This window comes from Ochlerotatus camptorhynchus, unplaced genomic scaffold, assembly GCF_037179485.1.
Source record: "Ochlerotatus camptorhynchus isolate MF236.1 unplaced genomic scaffold, CSIRO-AGI_Acam_v1.1 ptg000283l, whole genome shotgun sequence".
Classification (NCBI taxonomy): domain Eukaryota; kingdom Metazoa; phylum Arthropoda; class Insecta; order Diptera; family Culicidae; genus Ochlerotatus; species Ochlerotatus camptorhynchus.
In genome coordinates, this window is record NW_027040772.1 from 207840 (window position 1) to 230027 (window position 22188).

Sequence of the window (22188 nt, forward strand, 5' to 3'; positions counted from 1 at the left end):
ACGTACCACATTGGAACAGATACTTCACGTTTGCTGTACTGCAGCATACATGAAATAGCAATTTCAAGGTGAATGGGGCATTAATTTCCGAGATTTGCGTAATTGAAAATTAGAAGTGGAAGTGCATGTATAGCCACGTGGCGGTCATCATCTTAATGAGTGTTCCTAAATCAACTTTGTGGAAAAATAAAGGACAAACCTATCGCTACTACTGCAAAGCTATACTGCCCATAAAAGCATAACCGTCCCATAGGAAATCAAGCAAAGATGGGACAATTATGCTTTTATGGGCAGTATAAAGCTACTACATTCTGCATAATTTTGAAAGTTGTATGTGCCTACAAAACCAAAATATTATGCAAAAATCAATATAAAATTGTTATACAAATATTTATCTGAAGATTTCTGTGGATCGGCTTTCGGAAAAATGTCATACTATCACCTAAAATGCATGTGTTTCTTTTTTGTTCTACCAAATCATGTCGAGAGTTCTTTTCAGTAATAGAATATCATTTTATTCTCATATTAGGTTTTTACCATTTCGAAAATGGAAAATGTGCTTAAATTTGAAAGTTACTTATGCTGAAGTCGTTCACTGATTCACACCAAGGCCAGCAGGAGGATGAACAAGGTCAGAGCATGTGGGCGAATGTGTGTAGGTAAACTCAAAGCTCAATTCGGTTTTGGCATATTTTTCTTCCAGTTGATTGCAAATCAGTTTTCTATCTTCTTTGCTCTGCTCAAACAGTTTTATAATAAGTAGTAAACAATAATGTAAATTATAAACTGAACATGTTGAACGCTGACGAAGACGTTTACATAAAAAAAATACGCGCAGAGGTGATTTAGTAACATTTTTTCCTTGGGAAATAACAGCTACCAACAGAAAATGAGCGCCGATTGCAATATCTTAGCTAAAGTAAAACACTTTTTGTTGACCTGTTTTGCGGCTTCATGTGGAAAATACTTTCATTATATACAATATCCATTCGCACAACTGAGAAAAACTGAACTAGGGAAAATCGTACTTTTCCAATGCAGTTTCATTCAAATATAATCAATTGCATTTTCGTCACAGGAATGGCGTAATTATTTACCTGTTTTATGTATGTTTTGAAGATCACAAAAAAGGAAGGTGTCTAATATGAAGAAATAAAAAAAATAAAACCTACAAGGGTTTGTAAAAAGGCAGAAATGGAACCTCACAAGAAAACCCAACTAAATATTTTCCACTCGAATGGTTAAAGCAGCGATAGAATCGTCCTAAAAAGGGTAAATATATGATCGAGTGTAACAGAAAAAGGATTACAAGTGTGATTAAATAATTGCAAAATATAAATCTTGTTAATACACTAGTATCGACTGCAGAGAAACAGCTATATATTTTAAAATATAATATTCTCTTAACTCAAGCTTCTAGTGATACATAGAAGGGTGTTACTAGGATGTGTTGTGTAATTTCGTATCATGTGTTGTTGATTTGCAGTGGCCTTTTGCCAGATTCTTGCGGTTATTTTTTGTGAATGTTTTTTTCTCTCTTTTCAGTGAAAGTCGGCGACAGAAATCAAAAAGAAACACAGTTTCACGTCCCTTGCTGTCCAAAATCATCAACCTCGTATGGTCCTATTAGATCTCACTCTCTTTCGCTCCGTGTCTCATTCTCGCTCTCGTTTTTTACTTTTCACTAAACATACGTCACTGTCGTCCGCTTCCTTACTGTGCAACGGCCGCAGTTCGGTATGCTTCCTCGAGAGCCGCCTTCTGTTCCGCCGTCAGCTGGTTTATGCATGCTTGGAAAATGTCCGGACTGGCTTCGATCTGTTTCACGATGGCCAGCATCCGCGTCGATTCGGGATGGCCAACGGACATTGCTTCACGGTAGAATGCTTCGGCGAAAATGGACACGATGCGTGGCAGATTCGAATTGTTCTCGCCCAGCACTGCCGGGTGATTCGCTTGGATCAGATCACACAGGTAGCCATAGACGTGGATGGCTTCGTCGTCGTCTTCCACCACTGGCAGCCAGGAGAACCTAGGACAATAAACAAACGAAAACTGTGGTTAAGGATCTATCGCTTGATATTCACCACTCATAGATACTTCTCAAGTGACAACCGTCAGAAAAGGTTAAGCCAAAACTTTATTCCCCAACATGAAGCGAATGCTTCGTGTAAGACTGTTTTTGAGTGTTCTCATCATTTGAAGCCAACAACAGTTACATATTCACATTTTGTCTTTTAAACAAATCTAACATACCAAAGTGCAATGATCTCGTCCGGATTGGTGATGGCCTTATTGTTGTATTTTAGTATCTTGGTCACGGCGGAGATAGCATTCTCCGTTGGGTTCACGTTTTCCGGTTCGCGACTACCGGGCGTCATGATGATCTCCATCAACAGCTGAATGGCCTGCGCACAGGTTATCGAGAACTGATCGCCACCATACTGTGTTGTTAGGGGAGAAGGGGTTAGAAATAAATCAATTGAATGGAGAACATTGGTATTAGTGGTGCTACTTACGTGTGCCAAAACGCCACATCCATAGACTGCCGCTTGTCGTACTTCGGGTTGTGGATCCTTGATGTATTCCAGCATCGGTTGCATGAAGTAAGCCTGGTACTGGGCGCACATTGGACCGCTGTATTCTGTGGGAAGAGAAGAGACAGAACGTTGACGCATGTTCGCTAAAAGCTGCTTTATATTTGTTGTAAATTGACCCATCTTAGTTGTAAATTTACCCAAAATCCTTATATAGCTTTAGAACAACGAGCAAAAAATGCAATTCCAGGTTCTCGATATTTTTTCTGGAACCTATGAAATCAAGTTTGGAAGTCCTCGAATTCATGAAACTCCAGGACAAGTCCAGAGCGAAGGTAAATCCAGAGAATATGCAGGACAATTCTACAAAATTTTCAAGACTCGTTTCAGGGCCAACCCAGGATTTTCCCCGAGACAACTTACAGAACAAACCCAAGAAAAACTTTTAAGGGCCGATGTCTTCACCTGCGCTTAAGCCTTAAACCATGATTAACTATATGGGTAAACCTGGTTTAAGATTCAAGGGGCTGTGTAGAAAACGGACTTAAGACGATTCCAGAGAACCATGATAACAAGAATTAAACACAAGAGGACATCAAAGCAAACTCCTCACACTTAATTTTGATTGCCGAGATCTCAACAGCCGATTATTTAGTTCTGCATTATATTTCGTTGAGACTCAGTAAAAATTGCCGAAACTCAGCTAACAATCAAATTTGCTGAGACCTCAGCTAACAAATGGATACAAAAGTAAAAGTAAATGCCGAGCTAATATGCTGTTGGAGATTTTACCGAAATAGATTGAGTGTGCCGAGGGTTCTACCAAACTCCAAAGGATTTGCAGGGTTGTTACTAGAAATTTGAAATAAAATCCACGCGAACGCTTGAACACCTTTCAAGCACCAAATATTACAGAACTTGTAGTGGTGTATTTACAAGTGATTTTAGTGACGTTGAAGTCTACAAAAGTGAAAAAATATAAACCATTTACGCACCTTTCCTGCAACGAAGGGTACCGTAAAACGGGGTGAAGTTTAAATCGGACTTGGTTCCATGCATTGTGCCCTAATGCCTAACCCGGAGCAATTGAGTTTCCATTATGCTAATGCAAAGGCAGTGGAGGTACCAATGTCGCTTGCGGGGACAACGTTCAATACGTGTGAGTATATGATTTAACACCAGAAGTACTATTTCCAAACCTATCGACTAGATTGCTGACGTCACATAACGACATGAGTATGAAACAATCGATAGAACTATTTCCGCACATCTAAGGTACGTTGCTCAATCGGCGGTCATCTCTTTTGCCAGTGGTGGCGGGGGGAATTACCCCCCCCCCCCCCTCTAACCATCCCTCTCCAACAGGGGAGTTTGGTAAAGCAGATGATTAACCCGATTCGTGCCTTCCTCAAAATTGACCTATATACAATTTTCACACTGCCGTACTCTAACGGAATTATCAACTTACTTTCATCTCCTCATGTATCGTATAAAATGAACACTTTAAGTCTAATATTTGTCAATAGGCATCTCTAACTATGTAAATCGTTAACTTCAAGCATGGAGTAATACAAACATAATTAGTTAAAGAGCTCTAAAGTACCGTGAACTTTTCTAAGGTTCCATAATCTTAATAAAGGAGTCTAAGCATGGTCAAGATACCCTTAATATTTTTTAAGTTTCTTTCTCACACTTAAATTTTTTCGCCGAGATTCCAACAGCCGAGTAGTTTTGCAATTTATTTTGCTGAGATTCAGTAAAACAATTTCCGAGACTCAGCGAACAAATAACGTTTTGCTGAGATATCAGCTAACAAACAGATATTTTGCAGAGATATCATCAAAAGTAAATGCCGAGGTAATCGGCTGTTGGAGATTTTACCGAGCTAGATTAAGTGTGATAGTTCATTCGATCTTGTCTAAACATATCCTTCCCTAAGATTGCCTTCAACGTTCCGAAAAATCTTTTTGGAGTTCCAAAAGATCTCTTAAATTCTTTCAAACATATCTGAGGTGATCACTGAGTTCTATTTATGTTTTCTAAAATACAATATATTTCTCAGTGCTTCTCTGAATTGGGCTGAATTTCACTGAAACACACTGATTTTTTTTAAGTTCTGGTGTCTTTCTAAATTTTGCAAAACTTCTCTGGAGATTGCTAAACTAAGAGGATCTACAGAGCTATCTGAGAGATTCGACAAACTATACGGATAGGTTCAGCGAACTAGACCTGTGCGCCGCCACGCCACGGCGCCGCAACCGGCACTTTTTTCACACGTCGTCGCTGCAAACATTTTAGAGAAATGATTTTTGATACGCGGGCAATGTAGGTAAATATGTTTTTGTGCTTTTAAATTTTAGAAAACGTGTTTCTAACCAGCTACTGCACAGAATTATACAAAAAGGACCAAATAAATGGTATTTTTACCAAGTTGTTTGAATCGATCCACTGATTCTGGAGATACGAACAGAACATGATCGGGTTAGTAGGTATCCAAAGAGTTGTTGTGGCATAATATATCACATGATAATGCAAACAGAAGATTAATGGAAGTCATATCAGCTATGTTAATTTTATACAAAATAGTTCAGTTATGGTTCATGGAATGTAATACATATTAAGGAAACATTATTTTCTAGTGTTACAGTTTCTGGTATGCTTTTTATTACGGCTCATTCGGTGCATATCAGTAACCAGAATGTATCATAATCTCAATAAGTATGTTCATTTCTACCCGGTTATAGTATATATGGATGCTATCAACAATGGTTCGTTATACTACCTTATTAGAAATAGGCTTCACATACAACTAGAACCTTTTCTGATGTGGTTAAGTTATAGTCCCTTTACAAAAAAATGTATGGGAAAAAATAGAATCCGTACGGTAAACGTTCCTAAAACCACCCATTGTTTGTATGGTCAGGTCTCGAAAACCTTTCTCAAAATGGTCAAAACTTTATCTAAACTTCTCATTATGGTTTTCAAAGGAAGATAAACATTTTTCCATGTGGTCAGAGTATGGTTGAGATTTATGCGAGAAGTGGTCAGACTCCCTAAAGGATGTTGTAGTAAATCCACAAATTGAATTTGGCTTTCAATTACTTGAACCCACCGTCTTCGGTTTGATGACACCGTGTTATAACTGATTAAGTAATTTAATTCAGGATAATTATAACCTGGTGATGCGAAGACGGACCCCAAAATCAAACCAATTTCGAGCTGTCAAATTGAACCAATGTTTTACTCTCCCGGTGTGAAAAAATTTGTAAATTTTGCTTCTCTCTAATCATTCTAGAATTTAGGAACGTGAACAAACAATCAAAGCGTCACGATTGAGCTTTACACACGATACTGTTTGGCAGCGCTTGCTGTTAGCTGATGGTGAAGAATCTAGATGGATAGAAGTATAGGTGGTCAAGTTCTCGCGGTCCGCTAGTGTTGGTGAGTTATTTGCCGTTAATGCTCATGAAAAGTTGACTATTTTGCCATGAACAGTGTAAAAAAAATACGGGCGATAGATTTAGACCTGTTTCATGCGACCAGAAAGTGTATGCTGGTCACAAATGCCTTGCAAAATTGATTTCCTACTCGAACGATCAATCTTTGATGTGAATTTCGCGAATAAACACGAGGATTGATTATAGCAAAACTTGCCATATACAATCGTCAGTTCATTGTAGTAAACAAACTAACATTTCTTTCTTGTTGTGTGGCACCTTTGATTAGGTGAAGAATAAAACTGCCAACATTGAAAAGAAGCCATATCGCATCACCCGGATTATAACTACTTTAAAAACCACCTGTTCCGATAGTGTTCCGAAACGTTGCAACAATGTTTACGGCAACAATTTAAAAATTGTGTTATCTGTACCAAGTAACATATACACTGGAGTCGCTTTTTACGCGGGTGATACGTCCCGCGTAAAAAAAAACCGCGTAAAAAAAAACCGCGTAAATTCCGGAATCCGCGTAAAAAAAAACCGCGTAAATTCCGAAATCCGCGTAAAAAAAAACCGAGTAAAAAAAGACCGTGTAAGAAAAAACCGCGTAAAAAGCGATATACCGCGTAAATTCTGAAATCCGCGTAAAAAAAAACCAAAATCCGCGTAAAAAAAAACCGCGTAAATTCCGGAATCCGCGTAAAAAAAAACCGCGTAAATTCCGAAATCCGCGTAAAAAAAAACCGCGTAAAAAAAAACCGTGTAAAAAAAAACCGCGTAAAAAGCGACTCCAGTGTACAGTTATACAATATTCTAGTTTGAATTGTAGTTTAAAATTAATGTGAAATTTTGACAGCCACCATAGCAATAATCCGATGCACGCCGACGCCGATCAAAGTCAACGGCGTCACGCCGCTGCCGCCGAGGTATAAATTGTTTCCACGCCTTCGCCGAAAATCAAAGGGCCGGCGCACAGGTCTACAGCGAACTTCGAAGATTCTTAAAGTGCTTATCACCCGTATTCTTGTTTTCGTTCGAACCGTATTTTCCATACCAAAAAAAAGTTTTTTGTATGGAAAATACGGTTCGAACGAAAACAAGAATATGGGTGAGAGGATCTGCGAACATATGACTTTGGAGAGGTTCAGAGAACTTCGAAGAGATACTGAGTGCTTCAAAAATGCCAAACGTGCTCAGAACAAGTACATACATCTTAATGGGTGTTCACGAAACTTATAAGGTCGTGGAAGTTCTGAGAAGTTTTGGAGGTTTCAAATACTCAAATCAAATCATAAGACAATACAACAGACAATGCTATATAAAGAATTAAGACCAAAACACGCTACAAATTATGTTTACTTTGCTAGCGAATTTTCAAATGGACATAAAACGTGATTGAATCACCCGCACACTCACACAATCTCTAAATCAGCAGAATAACTAAACCTGCCTGTTGGAAAGTTTCTTTTCATGTCCAACTGAATTGCTACTTTCAACTAGGAATGGTTCACTTCCCACACCGAACGTAACAACAACGGCATTGAAAAGTTATTAATAGTTCAAAAATGAACGGAACCCACATCGGGAAACCACTTTCCAAGTTTTCGCTACAAGCCAGAAATGCTTAGTTGTATATAGGCTGGAACCTAAAACGCGCGCCTAGAGGCGAGCGCCATTCAACCACGACCGCTAGCCATGAACTGGCAATTAACATCTATCACACTCGTACAACAGCCCGAATACCAAAACAGCACCACCAAAGAATATAGGACTGCGAAATAAGTGGAAACGTAGTAGGTAAGTGCAAAAATCGACCCATTATTCCCGCCGTGGCAACGGCAATGATAACAAGAATAGGTAGCACGCGAAAACTGCGCTAATCTGCAACCAAAAACGACAGAAGCCGAAACTCACCTGTGTGTGCAAACAAAGTGCATCATATTATCGGCCCACATGTGCGCGCAACGTTTCCAGGCACGGATGCACACATACCGTCAGTTGTAATTTCCCGGTACCGGTTATATATGAATCATCATCGAATCGTGCCGACCATGGGGAGATGATGGAAGAAAAGCAGAAAAAAGCATTAGAAATTCGTTTCGTTTGGAAAGTTTTTGACGTTTCTTCTTTTTGTCGTGGGTTTAGCACGCTGCTTGCAGTGTGGTATCAGAAAAGGTTAAGCTAGATATTCAGAGAATTTCGTAATCATCCTGAATCGGTCATACATAGAATACGTCATCATAGAATGTCATGAACGTTATTTTAGAATAAAGCAGAGACCGTTTGAAGTGTGACTTACCGATTAGATCGTCGAATATGCACAATCCCCACTGTCGGTCAGCCCATGTTCTTGATGGATCTAGCAGCTTGACAAAGTGTGACACGACTTGCTGGAAATACGGCAAGAACCCATCCTTGTAGCTCAGGAACAGCGAGTGAACAATGTCGGAAATTCGTGACAGCAGATAAATGTCGGCATCATCCTCCTCGGCCAACTGTTCCTCGACTCCCTCGTCGTAATCTTCCTCCTTGCGGGCAAGAGCACGTTTCTCCTCTTTTTGGAAATGTAGGTTCATAAATTTGTCGATGATCTTGAGCACTTCATCCATGGTTTCCTTGGAAAGACAGGCAGCACCTAGCGTTTCGATACATTTGGCCAACGAGTGCAGTAGTTCAGCTTGCACGTCTGGTTCTGGCTCGGAATCGATTGCTTTCAACAATTCCGGGCAGATGTAGAGCCACATTCCTTCCAGATAGGTAGGTCCCTTGATCTTAGCGCAATCCAACAGGTAGGGCAGCGACTCGGCAGCAGCCGTGCGGACACCATCGTGGAAGTAGAACTTCAACATCGGTACCATCAGGCGAACGACTTCTTCGGCGTAGTTGGCAAAACCATCCTTCAGCTCACGTGCATAGCAGACTAACATTTCACATGCCGACGCCTTATCCTCCAAGCCAGCCGTACGAATTCCAAAGTTTTGCTGTTCACCCAAATTGACAAACTGCCAATCGTTGTCGCTTTCCACATCCTGAACTTCATCATTATCCAGCACAGCAACTTCCGGCTTCATCGATGCAGTTCTCATGACCGGCCCCATCACCAAAGGCAAGTATTGTTCGAACTGTTTGCCAAGGATCTTGCAGATACGCGCCCAGGCCGAAATAAGATATGACGTCTGAGGATCATCGTCCGGCAGGTCGCCTTCGGTGTGAGTTTTCAGCAGCATGTCCATCACATCCGACGCGTCGGACAAGAACTTCTCTGCTCCGACGGCCAATCCAATCAACGAAACACATTCGATGGTCTTGCCACGAAGCAAACGGAGCTCCTCGGTGTTACCATTCTGGATGATGTACTTCAGGCAAGGCATCAATCGATCGTAATAACCGACAAAGTCCTTCTCGGTTGTGTCGGCAACCGAGGCAATAGTAGTCACTACCTGCTCCAGCACTAGCTTGGTACCCTTTTCGACCAACTCGTTGAACTTGGTGGTCAGGATGTGTTCCAGCTTAGACATGATGCCTGAAATTGAAGTAAAGTTTAGAGAAAAGGGAAGAAGGGACATAATGAGCTTCCTATGCTTTAGCCTTGAACAATAATGGCCTTTAGCCATTACAATGGTGATATTGAACCTACTACCAATTAATTTGTTTCGAACAATTAGAGGTTTACGACTGAAGTGCGGAATGCTCATTATGCCCCTCTTACCCCGAAGTCCTACAAAAGTGACATCGTGACAACTTACCATCCAAGTATCGAGTGAGAATATTCTTCGGACAGTCCTCGCTGAAGTTAACCAAAGCAGCTCCGGCATGAGCCTGCACGCGTGGATTCTGGACATCATCCAACAAGCTCAGCAGCCCAGGAATGACCTGTTCGTGGAACTTCTTCTCGAAGATCGGCGCAAAATCCGTTGCCATCTGTCCGATAGCATTACAGGCAGCATAGCGCACCCTCGGATGGGGATCCATCAGGAACTTCAGCACACCTTGCATGATGTTTTCAAGCATGGCTTCCATTTGCTTATGGCATCCTTCGCCGGCGGCGGAAATCGCCATCAAAGCGGCATGCCGTTGCTTCCAGGCCAGGCTGTTCAACATGTCTGGAATGTTGTTCACGATGTGCGGGAGGACAGCCTTTCCTCCAAGACCGCAAGCAAGACGATCCAATGCCGACTCGGCAATGACGTTGTTATCGCTTGTATCGTCTTCGCAGATCTCATCCGACACGGACCATTCCTCGTCGTCCTCGAGATCGGTCATCATTTGCAGGACAAGAGGAATCAGCGAGGCGACGTACTTTTCAGCACGCTTGCGAACCATAGCCGGAGCATTCTCCGACAGGGAAACCATGACTTCGAGAGCCAAATGGCGCCAACTGTCCTCGACGTCCGGACTGCTGAACACTTTCATGCACATGTCAAAAATGGACTCCAACTGCGGACGCAGGAATTTCGGTACACTCTCAGCCAAATCGATCAACAGCTTGATCAGTGTTTGGTCGTCCTGCTGATCGATACTCTCAGCTGTTATCATGATTACGCGTGGCAACAGGTCGTTGAACTGCCGTTGTACATCATCTTCTTTGTCGTGCAGCAGGATAAACGCTCCAACGGCGCGAACGGCTTGGAAGCGAACCTCCGGGTCTGATGATGGGTCCAAGTACTTGATCAGCATCTGCTTGATCAACTGCAGGTGCTGAGTCTGTTGATTTCCAAAGATCCCCGGTACCGATGAGAAGATACGCAGTGCCGACTCCTGCAGCTGTACGTTGGGAGCGCTGGCACACTGGAACAGGAACTGCAGAAATTCCGGCCACTGGTTGTTACCGTCCTCATCGATTAGATTACGGGCGACTTCGGCGACCACTTCGCAGATCTTACGGCGCAAACTGGGACTCTCGTTTTGCTGCAGCGTAAGCAGTACCTGCTGCTTCAGCTGTTCCTTCGACTCCGGCGGAAGGGGGGTATAGAATTCCTGGAATTCAGCGGAAAACAATCGCCTCAACAGGACGGCTGCCATCATCCGGGCTTCCTCGGTCATTTGCGGACTCTGGACCGCGCCCAGCAAATGTGTCACCTTGCTCTCGCATGGCAGGCTGTTATAGGTCTCCTGCGGGATGGATGATGGGAAGAAAGCGAGATGAGAAAGGTGGAACAGATTTATTTTTGGTTTGCTTATTTCTTCGGCCAATTCGCTGACTACGATCACCGTTCTATTATCTTCTCGTGAAACGTTATGTGATAAGGCTGATGCAAATCCCCACCCGGAAATTACAAAAAAAATTAAGGGGCATAAATAGTCGGCCCTATACGCTTCATCCTTAAACTTAAAGATTTTTTATAGATTTATAAGGGGCTGTCCATGAACTACGTAGGCATGTTAGGGGGGGTTGGGAATTATCCCAGGCCCATACAAATTTAAAAAAAAATGTATGGACAATTGTCTACGCAGGGGATGGGGGTGGGGTGGGCGGTGTTAAGAATCCCAAAAAACTGTCTACGTAGTTAATGAACAGCCCCTAATTTATTATTAAACTAGATGTTTATCCATTCATTTTGTATACATCCCTTGTTATTTATTTCCCCAAATTTGCATGAATTTTATGAAAATTCCGTGAGATTCAAATGGATTTAACTAAGATTCCGTGATTTTCCATTTTTTTAGGTAGTCTGTTAGAGATCACTCTTTTAGACGTTCACCCATATTCTTGTTTTTGATCGAACCGTTTTTTCATACATTTTTTTTTAATGGAAAAATGGTTCGAATGAAAAACGAGAATAAGGGTATTTAATAAGGTGGCCCTAAATAACACTTTGTGGTAACCTGGGGCTCACCCTCTAAATGATAGCCAAGAGTATTTCAAAAGAAACTTTTGTATGAAGCCAACTCTGAAAAATGTGATTTAGAGGTAGCATCGCAAGGTAACAAAGCATCTAAGTTTAGTGCAAACCAACACTTTTATATGTTTTACATATTGCTTAGGGTCCCTACTATAAGAGAAAAATGTATCAGAGTCTGCTTGATGCTCCATTTTTGAATCCCACATCTTTTGGAAACGTATTGGGGGTGCAATTTCAAAAAACCAAAATCGACCGCATTACGAAAAGTGGTCAGGTTTTGACCACTTATAACTCTGTCAATAGTGGATGGATGATAATTCTAAACAAGCCAATCGATGAACACTATTGAAAATTACACAAATGTCCAAATGTTGCAATGGTGATCAAAATTATCATCGACTGCCTGCAAAAAACGCTAAATCTTGAAATTTGTGCTCTTGAAATCGCTGATAAGAAAAAGAACTCTACAAGGAAACACCTTAAGGACACTATTTATGGAATCCATTTTCCATACTATTCGATTTACCATTTTATCACATTTTCACGGGCACACATCTGGCGATCTACTTAATGGACACAGTTCAAAATTATTCTACATGTCTGCTGCAGAGAAACAAGCATCCCATTTAATGTCGGATCTGTATGACTTCTGGATGGCGAGATCAGTGCCAGTGCAAAAGCGAAGTGGATGGATTCCATGAACTTTCACCTAAAGCTTTGAACATTTTTCAATATATCGTACCCGTTTGATTTTGGCAACAAAACTAAAAAACCGTTTGTTTTTGGAACCGTGCCAAAATCGAACGGAATTTGAAAATAATATTTGATTGCTCCTTGCAAGAACAATTATCAATAAAAGAATAATTATTAATAACTACTATATAATAAAGATGATTCACGGTGGTTTAAAATCAGCGAATTCATAAAAAAATATTTCAAAATGAAACCGTTCGATTTTGGCACGGTTCGAGTTAGGCAACACTAAATGTTCGGACTTGTTGCCTCTGGTGGTGAATACAAGCTGAACAATGCATTAGGTCCTAAGAAACGTTGACAGATTCTCTTCGTCGACTTTACGTTGCATCCTAACGGCCATGTTAAGACATTCCCAGCACACATATCAATGAACGAAGCTTATATCTAACTTCTAAGACGACAAACACGACAAGAAACAGTTATGTAAGCAAGTTATTACCGAAAGAGAATGTCCATGAAGAGAAGCGTTCAATGTTACTTAGGACCTAATGCATTGTTTAGCTTGTATCAATTTATCTAAAAAAAAAGCCCCAAATCAAGATCAACAAAAGAAAATGGTATTGCTTTATGTAAGCGAGAAAATCGTCTAAGGGGGTTTGTTTACAAAAGCTGATGGGGCCTTTTCAATAATTTCGAAATCGTCATTAACAGTTAATGCCAGCATGGTCGATATTCGCAACAGGTGTCGCAAGTAAAAAAAAATACGGCGATTTATTTTGGATTAAAAAACCGGACAATTTTGATTTTCGCTAAATTAGAACATTGCACGCGATAGCTTTCATTTTTACCGAATTCGTCACCAAAATGTTGAAATCTTCATACATAATTTCTAGCGATCAGAATCATAAGGGTCTAACTGCGATGGACAATTTTCTTTATAGATTTTCTCTTTGCATTACATACTACTAGTTAAGTGAACCAATTTTCTGAAATTTGTCCAATAGTATATAAAAAGGTTGTGTTAGCTAGTAGAAGGAACATCTAACGCACCGATAAATGTAAATCCAGCAATTAATTAACAAAAGAGACAATCGATGAAGAGAATCGATCACTTCAGTTATGCGCTTGATTCTGAACGCTAGATCTGTTTGTTCTCATTTAATTGCTTTTAGGTAACCAAATTTTCTGGGATGCTCCAATACTTTCGTATTATTCTTCATGAAAAATTATCCCTAACAAAATTGATACATTTTAAGATTCACAGGACTCGGTATACAAGAAAAATACAATGCAAAGCTAGAGCACTAATACTACACATTACCTATCTAGAAATAGATGGGAAGAAAATTTTCATGACCGTGTCAAGTCAACGAGTATTGATTTTTGCACGATAAGAATAACAATAAATGCTCAAAGAATAAAAAAATATTTACATAAAAGTCAACATGAAATATATTTTTAACTGAAACTAAGACCCATTTAGCTAATAGGATTTATGCTAAAAGAACCTGCTCCAGCAAGCATTTTCGTCAATACGTATATAAAAATTAAGACGACAAAGCCCTCCAACTCCCAGCACACAGTTGTGTTTCGTTCCTACCACCCATCCCAGGTGCCTGCCTATTGGATCTTTCCAGACTTCCAAAACAAAAACCCACCCCAGCCATCCCAAACCAAAGTACTGCTACTAACGGTGAGCTGGTTTGTCCCTCAAAAGGTATCGATAAATTTCCCCTTTGCTTTTTTTTCACGGTCACACGCGCTGCCTAATTCGAATGGGGCTATCGCTGATTCATAATTTTTCACTCTTTCATCGCTTTTGCAACTTTCATCCTTTATCCACTGATTTTCTCGAAACCACATCTCATCCATATCCTCGGATGATTCATCCAACTCAAATCGTCCATCGCGCGAGAGGTACAGCGGCACAGAAAACGAACCTAGCACATTTTTTTCTTATTATCGCCCGAAAAAAAAATCGTCTTCTTCCGCAAAAACACGTTGTCGTTCGATGAATGGGATTTGGACTGACGGCCGAAGAAAAAAGCAACACCAATAGCACTTTTGATGGCCGTTTTGGCCCACTTGTATACCGTCCCCCGGCCAGATTTCAACCGGAAAACGTCGATAGCACCTTCCGGCACAGGAAAAACGTACCTCGGCCTGCGTTCGGACTTCGTTGTCGGTCGAGAGCAGGGTATTTAGCAGCTGGTGAAACTGAGCCTGATCCGCAGCCATTATTTCGCATTTACAAAAGAGAACCACAAACTGACGGAACGTGCAAAGGAAGGAATACCACCAGTGCTGACTGACGAGTGTGTATGAAGGAAAGAGAGCAGCTGCAGACGGCGCGCGGGTAGAAAACGCGCCGACTGGCGGCGGCTGTCGATTGATAGACGAGACGGGCGAGCGGAGGAGGATTTTTGTGCTGCCCGATGCAATTTCTTTCTGACAGCGGCGGCTAAATGACGATTGGTTTTGCAGAATCCCCAACAGCGTTGCCAGACATACCGATTTATCGGTATTTATACCGATTTCTAAACTAGCAACTAAAAACACTTTATACAAAGACTTGCGGATGTAAAAACCGTACATAAATAATGAAACAATTTTAAAGGGACCGGGGCTAATCACAAATTACGTCCCCACGGTAACTGAAATAAACACGTGTGTTCACCGGTTGGTAACTCTAAGACCACTGGGTCCCGAAGAAAATCATTATTATTTTTGGCTCACTCAGTACCAGAACAACGGTCCCAAGCAGTCCCAAGCTATTTCACTCACCCCTGCATGTTCTGCATGAATCCACACACCCCTGATGTTATCTGTCAAACTTTCATAGCGAATCAAAACAAACATAGTGTAGTAATAGAATTTCAACTAGAATAGGGTACGTTAATCGTTTGCTTGGGACCAATAGGCTACTAAAGTGGTGAGCCAATTTAAAATCGTTAGTTTCGTATTGATTGTTGGTACAATCCAGTAGTAGTGGTGTTGCCATGTGGTACACTGAAAAAATTGAAATAGCAGGTTAGTCACCAAAGTTTTCGAGCCGCTCTGTCTGTCACTTCGTTTGTGGTTTTTATGTTATACTCAGACAGTGCCAAAGAAATTGCATCATTTAGTTGATCACAAATACTTAAATACTTTTCGAGATTATCACGATTTACACGGATACAAATTTTGTTCATTTAAAACAAAAATATAAATGTTTATACCCTAAACATATGAATTATTCAAAGTAAATTGAAAGCATGTTTAAAACTAAAATATTTATGTTTGAATAAAATTCACAAGCATGTTTATTTCAACAACATATGATTTGGGTAAACGGTTTTTAGCGTGTCATGCATCTTTATTTCCTTCTTATTGCATTCGGAAAAAGTTGCCCCAGCTTTGCTCAACTCAACAGAAAACGACCTGAAAGTGGCATAACCGAAGATGGATCCGGAAACCAGCTCGACAAAACCGGTGGAACCCCACAGTATCAACTTCACTCCGTCGTTTATGATGCCGATCTCTATATCATCCTCATCCACATGTGACTTCGAAAGAACAACGAAAATCCGAACGTAGAAAGAAACCGGTATGATGACCAGTGGAAGAAACGACAAAACGACGGTAATGTCACAATTTTTCACCGGTTCCACTGAACTAAAATCCCCGAACACCAACCCCGACGGGTACCCGCATCCCGGACCAGGACCCCAATACCATTAGGTCACCCTTAATCGCACCCGAAAAAGAGCAGGCATGATCTTTTTGTTTTTCATTTGCAATAAGTTTTATTTTGCTTTACCCTGCACTCAACTTCTAAAATAATTTAAAAATATGTATGTTTAAAATAAAAACATGAGAAGCATGTTTAAAATAAGCATATTTATTTTTGTTCGTCTAGCTGTCAAACCAAACAAAAACAAATACGTTTATTTTCAACACGAATATTTTTAAAATAAACGTAATATTATTTTTATTTTAAACATTGATTTCACATGACTTCAAACATGGAATACGTTTAAAATCAACCTAATTTATTTTTGTGGCCAGAACAAACTGAGTTTACGTTTAAATTTACCTCAAATATTTTTGTTTCGACGATAGTTTTTTCTGCGTGTATGTTTTCTGTATATTTTGTGAGCTTTTTGTATACGATTTTTCAAGTTAATGATATGATTATTGAACCAAACCGGATATTTGGAGGAATAATTGTGTCGTCTACTTTTTAATGGAATTTCCTCGTGAATTACGTCAAACAAAATTTTATAAAAAACCTCCACTGCACATTCAACATTTACCTGATCCTTCAAAATGGTTTTCCAATTTAGTCCATTGAATTTATTTTTAATATTATCATAATTAGCATTTTTGTAGTCGAACACATTTTCATACTCACTGTCGTTGGGGTGTTGACTGTCATGAACAAATATGGAATACTCGATTACTGTGTTAAATGCTTCATTCTTCCATAAAGGAGAAATAGATTCACTTACACAGAAATCTTCATGTATATTCGTTAACCAGAAATCTAGGAAACAATTCTGTTGGTTTCTTACATGGTTTATTTGGTTTAATCCTAAAAACGCCATTTTTTCAAAAAATAAATTGTAATGTTTCGTTTTCCTCAATGACTGGGAGAAGAAAACTCTCATTATCTGAAGCATTGCGTTGATTGAAATCTCCATAAATATGAATTTTGAATTCAGGGGGAAATTGAAATACGATTTCTTCAGCTATTTGGAAAAAAGTTTCATACGAGGACTTACAAGCGTAGTCTGGTGGAAAATAGACTGTGGCAAAAATATGAGTTTCACCAGCTATATTTGTCTTTACCCACACATGCTCAAATTCTTTTACTTTCGATGAGACAATAAGTTCTGCAATAAATTTTGAAGAAATAGCAATAAGAACTCCACCACCTGACATTCTTTAGGTTTCTAGTAAGTCACGATCATCTCTGAAAACGTTATAATAATTTCCAAAAGTTTCCTCACTTCATTCGTCGGCATTGTTTTCATTTTCTCCTGTCGTTTCGCTTTTTCTCATGATCGTACTGCAGAAGTCTTCACTGTTTTCGTTGTGCTTTTCATTATCAGCAGTGAGTGTAACGTTTTGCTTGTGAGCAGCGACCATTACTGGTGATTGTTGTTTGCCATGGCTCTAACTCTCACTGCGTGACAAAACGATCTGTCAGCGATAGTCGGTTGATGCGAAGACGAGTGTCACGTGAGTGTCATGCAGGGATTCCAGATGACAAGCTAAAATTTTATCACAGTTAACCCACAAAAATGCGGATAATAGAGAAAATGTGAATGGAAACCGCGTAAACGGTGTCCGTACTACGTGGGATTTGACTTAATTGGTTCCAACATGGAAAATCTCGAGATCCTGACCAGATAGAAAATTACTGTCTTCGGCAAAGTTGTTCAGAAGGTCAAGACTTTTTCGTTGGTGGGCAGTAGTTCAGCGTTTTCTCACTTCGCGGCACTAGTATACATGTAAAATTCTCGCATATATAAAATATTTCTAGATCCTTACCATATAAAAAGTTACTGTCTTCGGCAAAGTTTTTCAGGAAGTCTCGATCTTTTCGTTGGTGGAGTGGTTCAGAAAATTCTCACTACGTGGCGCTAGTATGGACATGCAATTTTCGCATATACAATAGCTCTAGATCCTGAGCAGATAGAAGTTACTGTCTTCGGCAAACTTGTTCAGGGTGTCAAGTAGTTTTAGCTGGTGGACAGTATTTCAGAATTTTCTCCCTACACGGCGCTAGTATAAACGTGAAATTCTCATATAAAATATCTCGAGATCCTGACCAGATAGAAAGTTACTGTCTTAGGCAAAGCTGTTCAGGACACGCAGAAAAAACTATCGTCGTAACAAAAATATTTGAGGTAAATTTAAACGTAAACTCAGTTTGTTCTGGCCACAAACATAAATTAAGGCCCAAACGCAATACGGAAACGGAAAGTTTGACAGTTGTCACAAATGACATCAAGATGCCTAACCAAAGTCGATCTGGTTCTAACTAGTTTTCAATCCGACAAGTTGGCTTACTCAGATAGGGCTTTTCCGCTGCCACTGCCGTTCCGCTTCCGCTGTCATTGCGCTTGGGCCTTTAGGTTGATTTCAAACGTATTCCAAGTTTGAAGTCATGTGAAATCAATGTTTAAAATAAAAATAATATTACGTTTGTTACAAAAAGATTCGTGTTGAAAATAAACGTATTTATTTTTGTTTGGTTTGACAGCTATGCGAACAATAATAAATATGTTTATTTTAAACATGCTTTTCATGTTTAAAATAAACATACATATTTTGGAATTATTTTAGTAGTTGAGTGCAGGGTAAAGCAAAATAAAACGGTATGCAAAGAAATGAAAAAAAAAGATCTTCGGGCAGGGCATCTCTATTCCTGCTCTTTTTCGGGTGTGATTAAGGGTGACCTATGGATATTGGGGTCCTGGTCCGGGATGCGAAGACCCGTCGGGGTGGGTGTCCGGGGTGTCGTTTTGCCGTTTCTGCCACGGTTTCTGCCACTGATCCTCATACCGGTTTCTTTCCATGTTCGGTATCGGAGGAGGATCCGGAATGGATTCGGAATGGATGGCCGTTTTCTGTTGAGGTTGAGCAAAGCTGGGGCAACTTTTTCCGAATGTAACAAGAAGGAAATAAAAAGGCATGACACACTAAAAACCGTTTACCCAAATCCTATATTGTTGAAATAAACATGCTTTTGAATTTAATTCAAACATAAATATTTTAGTTTTAAACATGCTTTCAATTTACTTTGAATAATTCATATGTTTAGAGTATAAATATTTATATTTTTGTTTCAAATGAACAAAATTCGTATCCGTGGAGATCATAGCTTTTTTGCTGATTAACAGTAGTTCAAAATCTTCTCACTAGATAGTGCTCGTATACATGTTAAGTTCTCGCATGTGATACATCACTAGATCCTGACGAGATAAAGAATAAGAAGTTTCTCACCACGTGGCATAGATGTACATTTCTCGCATATGCTATATCTCGAGATCCTAATCAGATAGAAAGTTACTGTCTACCGAGCTGTCTACAACAAAGTTATTCACGGATACAAATTTTGTTCATTTAAAACAAAAATATAAATGTTTATACCCTAAACATATGAATTATTCAAAGTAAATTGAAAGCATGTTTAAAACTAAAATATTTATGTTTGAATAAAATTCACAAGCATGTTTATTTCAACAACATATGATTTGGGTAAACGGTTTTTAGCGTGTCATGCATCTTTATTTCCTTCTTATTGCATTCGGAAAAAGTTGCCCCAGCTTTGCTCAACTCAACAGAAAACGACCTGAAAGTGGCATAACCGAAGATGGATCCGGAAACCAGCTCGACAAAACCGGTGGAACCCCACAGTATCAACTTCACTCCGTCGTTTATGATGCCGATCTCTATATCATCCTCATCCACATGTGACTTCGAAAGAACAACGAAAATCCGAACGTAGAAAGAAACCGGTATGATGACCAGTGGAAGAAACGACAAAACGACGGTAATGTCACAATTTTTCACCGGTTCCACTGAACTAAAATCCCCGAACACCAACCCCGACGGGTACCCGCATCCCGGACCAGGACCCCAATACCATTAGGTCACCCTTAATCGCACCCGAAAAAGAGCAGGCATGATCTTTTTGTTTTTCATTTGCAATAAGTTTTATTTTGCTTTACCCTGCACTCAACTTCTAAAATAATTTAAAAATATGTATGTTTAAAATAAAAACATGAGAAGCATGTTTAAAATAAGCATATTTATTTTTGTTCGTCTAGCTGTCAAACCAAACAAAAACAAATACGTTTATTTTCAACACGAATATTTTTAAAATAAACGTAATATTATTTTTATTTTAAACATTGATTTCACATGACTTCAAACATGGAATACGTTTAAAATCAACCTAATTTATTTTTGTGGCCAGAACAAACTGAGTTTACGTTTAAATTTACCTCAAATATTTTTGTTTCGACGATAGTTTTTTCTGCGTGAAGTAGGGTTGGCACAATTCGTCTGAGATAAGGAAAAGCGATTTCGCCATTCACCCGTTTGGTGGCCAGTGCCACTCCCCAAAATTCAACACCATCTTCAAAATTGTATCCATTGGAAAATCCATGTTTCTCACCTCGCGGAATTCATCGTCTACCATTTGCATTTCTAATTCTTTGATAACATTTGAGAAAATCCGCAAAACTGGGTACATTGAGGGGTACGTTTTATTTTTGAGATTTTTTGGGTCAATGCCCTGCCTCAAAAACCTGACAATGGCTTACGAGAATCATATCATCCATATTGATACGTTTCCCGATTTGATTTACAAGCGTTATGTAGAAGTTCATCGCCATTGTTCTGAAGTGATGAACATCCTCAAGCTTGATGCTATTGGATGACAAAACATCATCCAAATGTTTTTGTACGCCAGTACCCATATAATCCTTTTCCACAGTAGTTCCTGGGTTGCAAAATTAATGAACCCAGGTCTTCAAGCTTCGCAATGTAGTCTGGTCTCATGAAATTATCGAGGATTTCCTTGAGCAAACGAACTAGCTTAGAATTGAGTCGGAATATTTAAGGCGCTTCCGATTGGAACAAGCGGTTTAGTTTGTTAACTTTTGATTTCTTTCATCTTCTCGGCATCAAGTCCACATTCGAATTAGTATAGTTTAAGTATACTTTTTGAGAGCTAGAAGTCTTTCTAGCATCCGTTTCACCACCTGCTCTAATGACAACCAGTGTGTGGCAGCCGGGTGGAGTATTTTCAATGGTTTCAAGTCCATAATTGCTTGAAGCTGTTCAAATTTCGAAAATAATTTTGTTTATTTTATGATAAATTTCAGGAACCAACTGGTAAAAATCTGTACAAAATCTGTATTAAGTTTCAAATATCTGTATAATGCCTGTAGTCTGTATTGGGTCTGTACGAAACTTCAAATATCTGTATAAATACAGACATATCTGTATATCTGGCACCGCTGGTGTCATGATATTTTGCATCACTGCTCAGAGGGAGAGATGGGCGGAGATAATGTTTTGAGCCAAATGAACTGTCAAAATCTGAGCCAATCGAACATTCTTATTAGAGTTTTTCCGAGGATTTCTTATTCTTACTAGAATAAATTTGAGAGTATTGCAATCTAACAGAAATTCAATCTCCTTTATGTTTTGTGTGCTTCTCAAATTCAACTAGTTTTTGGAACCGAAAACAATATTCTAACTCTATTGATTGATTGATCTTCGTTGGTTAATGCATGGCAACAAGAAATGTGCAAAATTTTGCGATGCAATCAATTATTATTTTGCACGTAAATCGAATAAAAAATAAAAGTCATTTGAAATACTAGCTTCTAGCAAGGGTTGCAAGATAATTTAGGAACAAATCCCTGCTGTCGAATTGTATTTTGTTTTCTCCGCCTATCTCTCCCTCTGAGTACTTCTAGTAACGATTAGTAGCAGCATTTTGATAAAGATGATTATAAATAATTCACGATCAGGCTTTTAGTATCTTTACATTTATTCATAAAATGGTGACGATCGCTATCGATTTTTCATATGAATGTCTTTGAAGCTCCAAAATAATAAAGCTTGAGTTTAAATATGTATCTATAAACGTTGTATAAAAGTTGCTTC

General features: G+C 39.4%; 1 protein-coding gene across 1 annotated transcript; it reads right to left on the minus strand.

Annotated features, from left to right (window-relative positions):
* Positions 1 to 489: 489 nt before the first annotated feature.
* Positions 490 to 14845, minus strand: Karybeta3 (karyopherin beta 3). The gene is made up of 6 exons (XM_065228121.1): positions 14674 to 14845; positions 9724 to 11089; positions 8277 to 9500; positions 2520 to 2644; positions 2257 to 2444; positions 490 to 2032 (listed from the first exon to the last, which is right to left on the minus strand). Exons 1-6 carry the CDS (start codon positions 14752 to 14754, stop codon positions 1714 to 1716), a joined length of 3303 nt encoding a protein of 1100 aa, XP_065084193.1. The 5' UTR covers positions 14755 to 14845; the 3' UTR covers positions 490 to 1713.
* Between the last annotated feature and the right edge of the window lie 7343 nt (positions 14846 to 22188).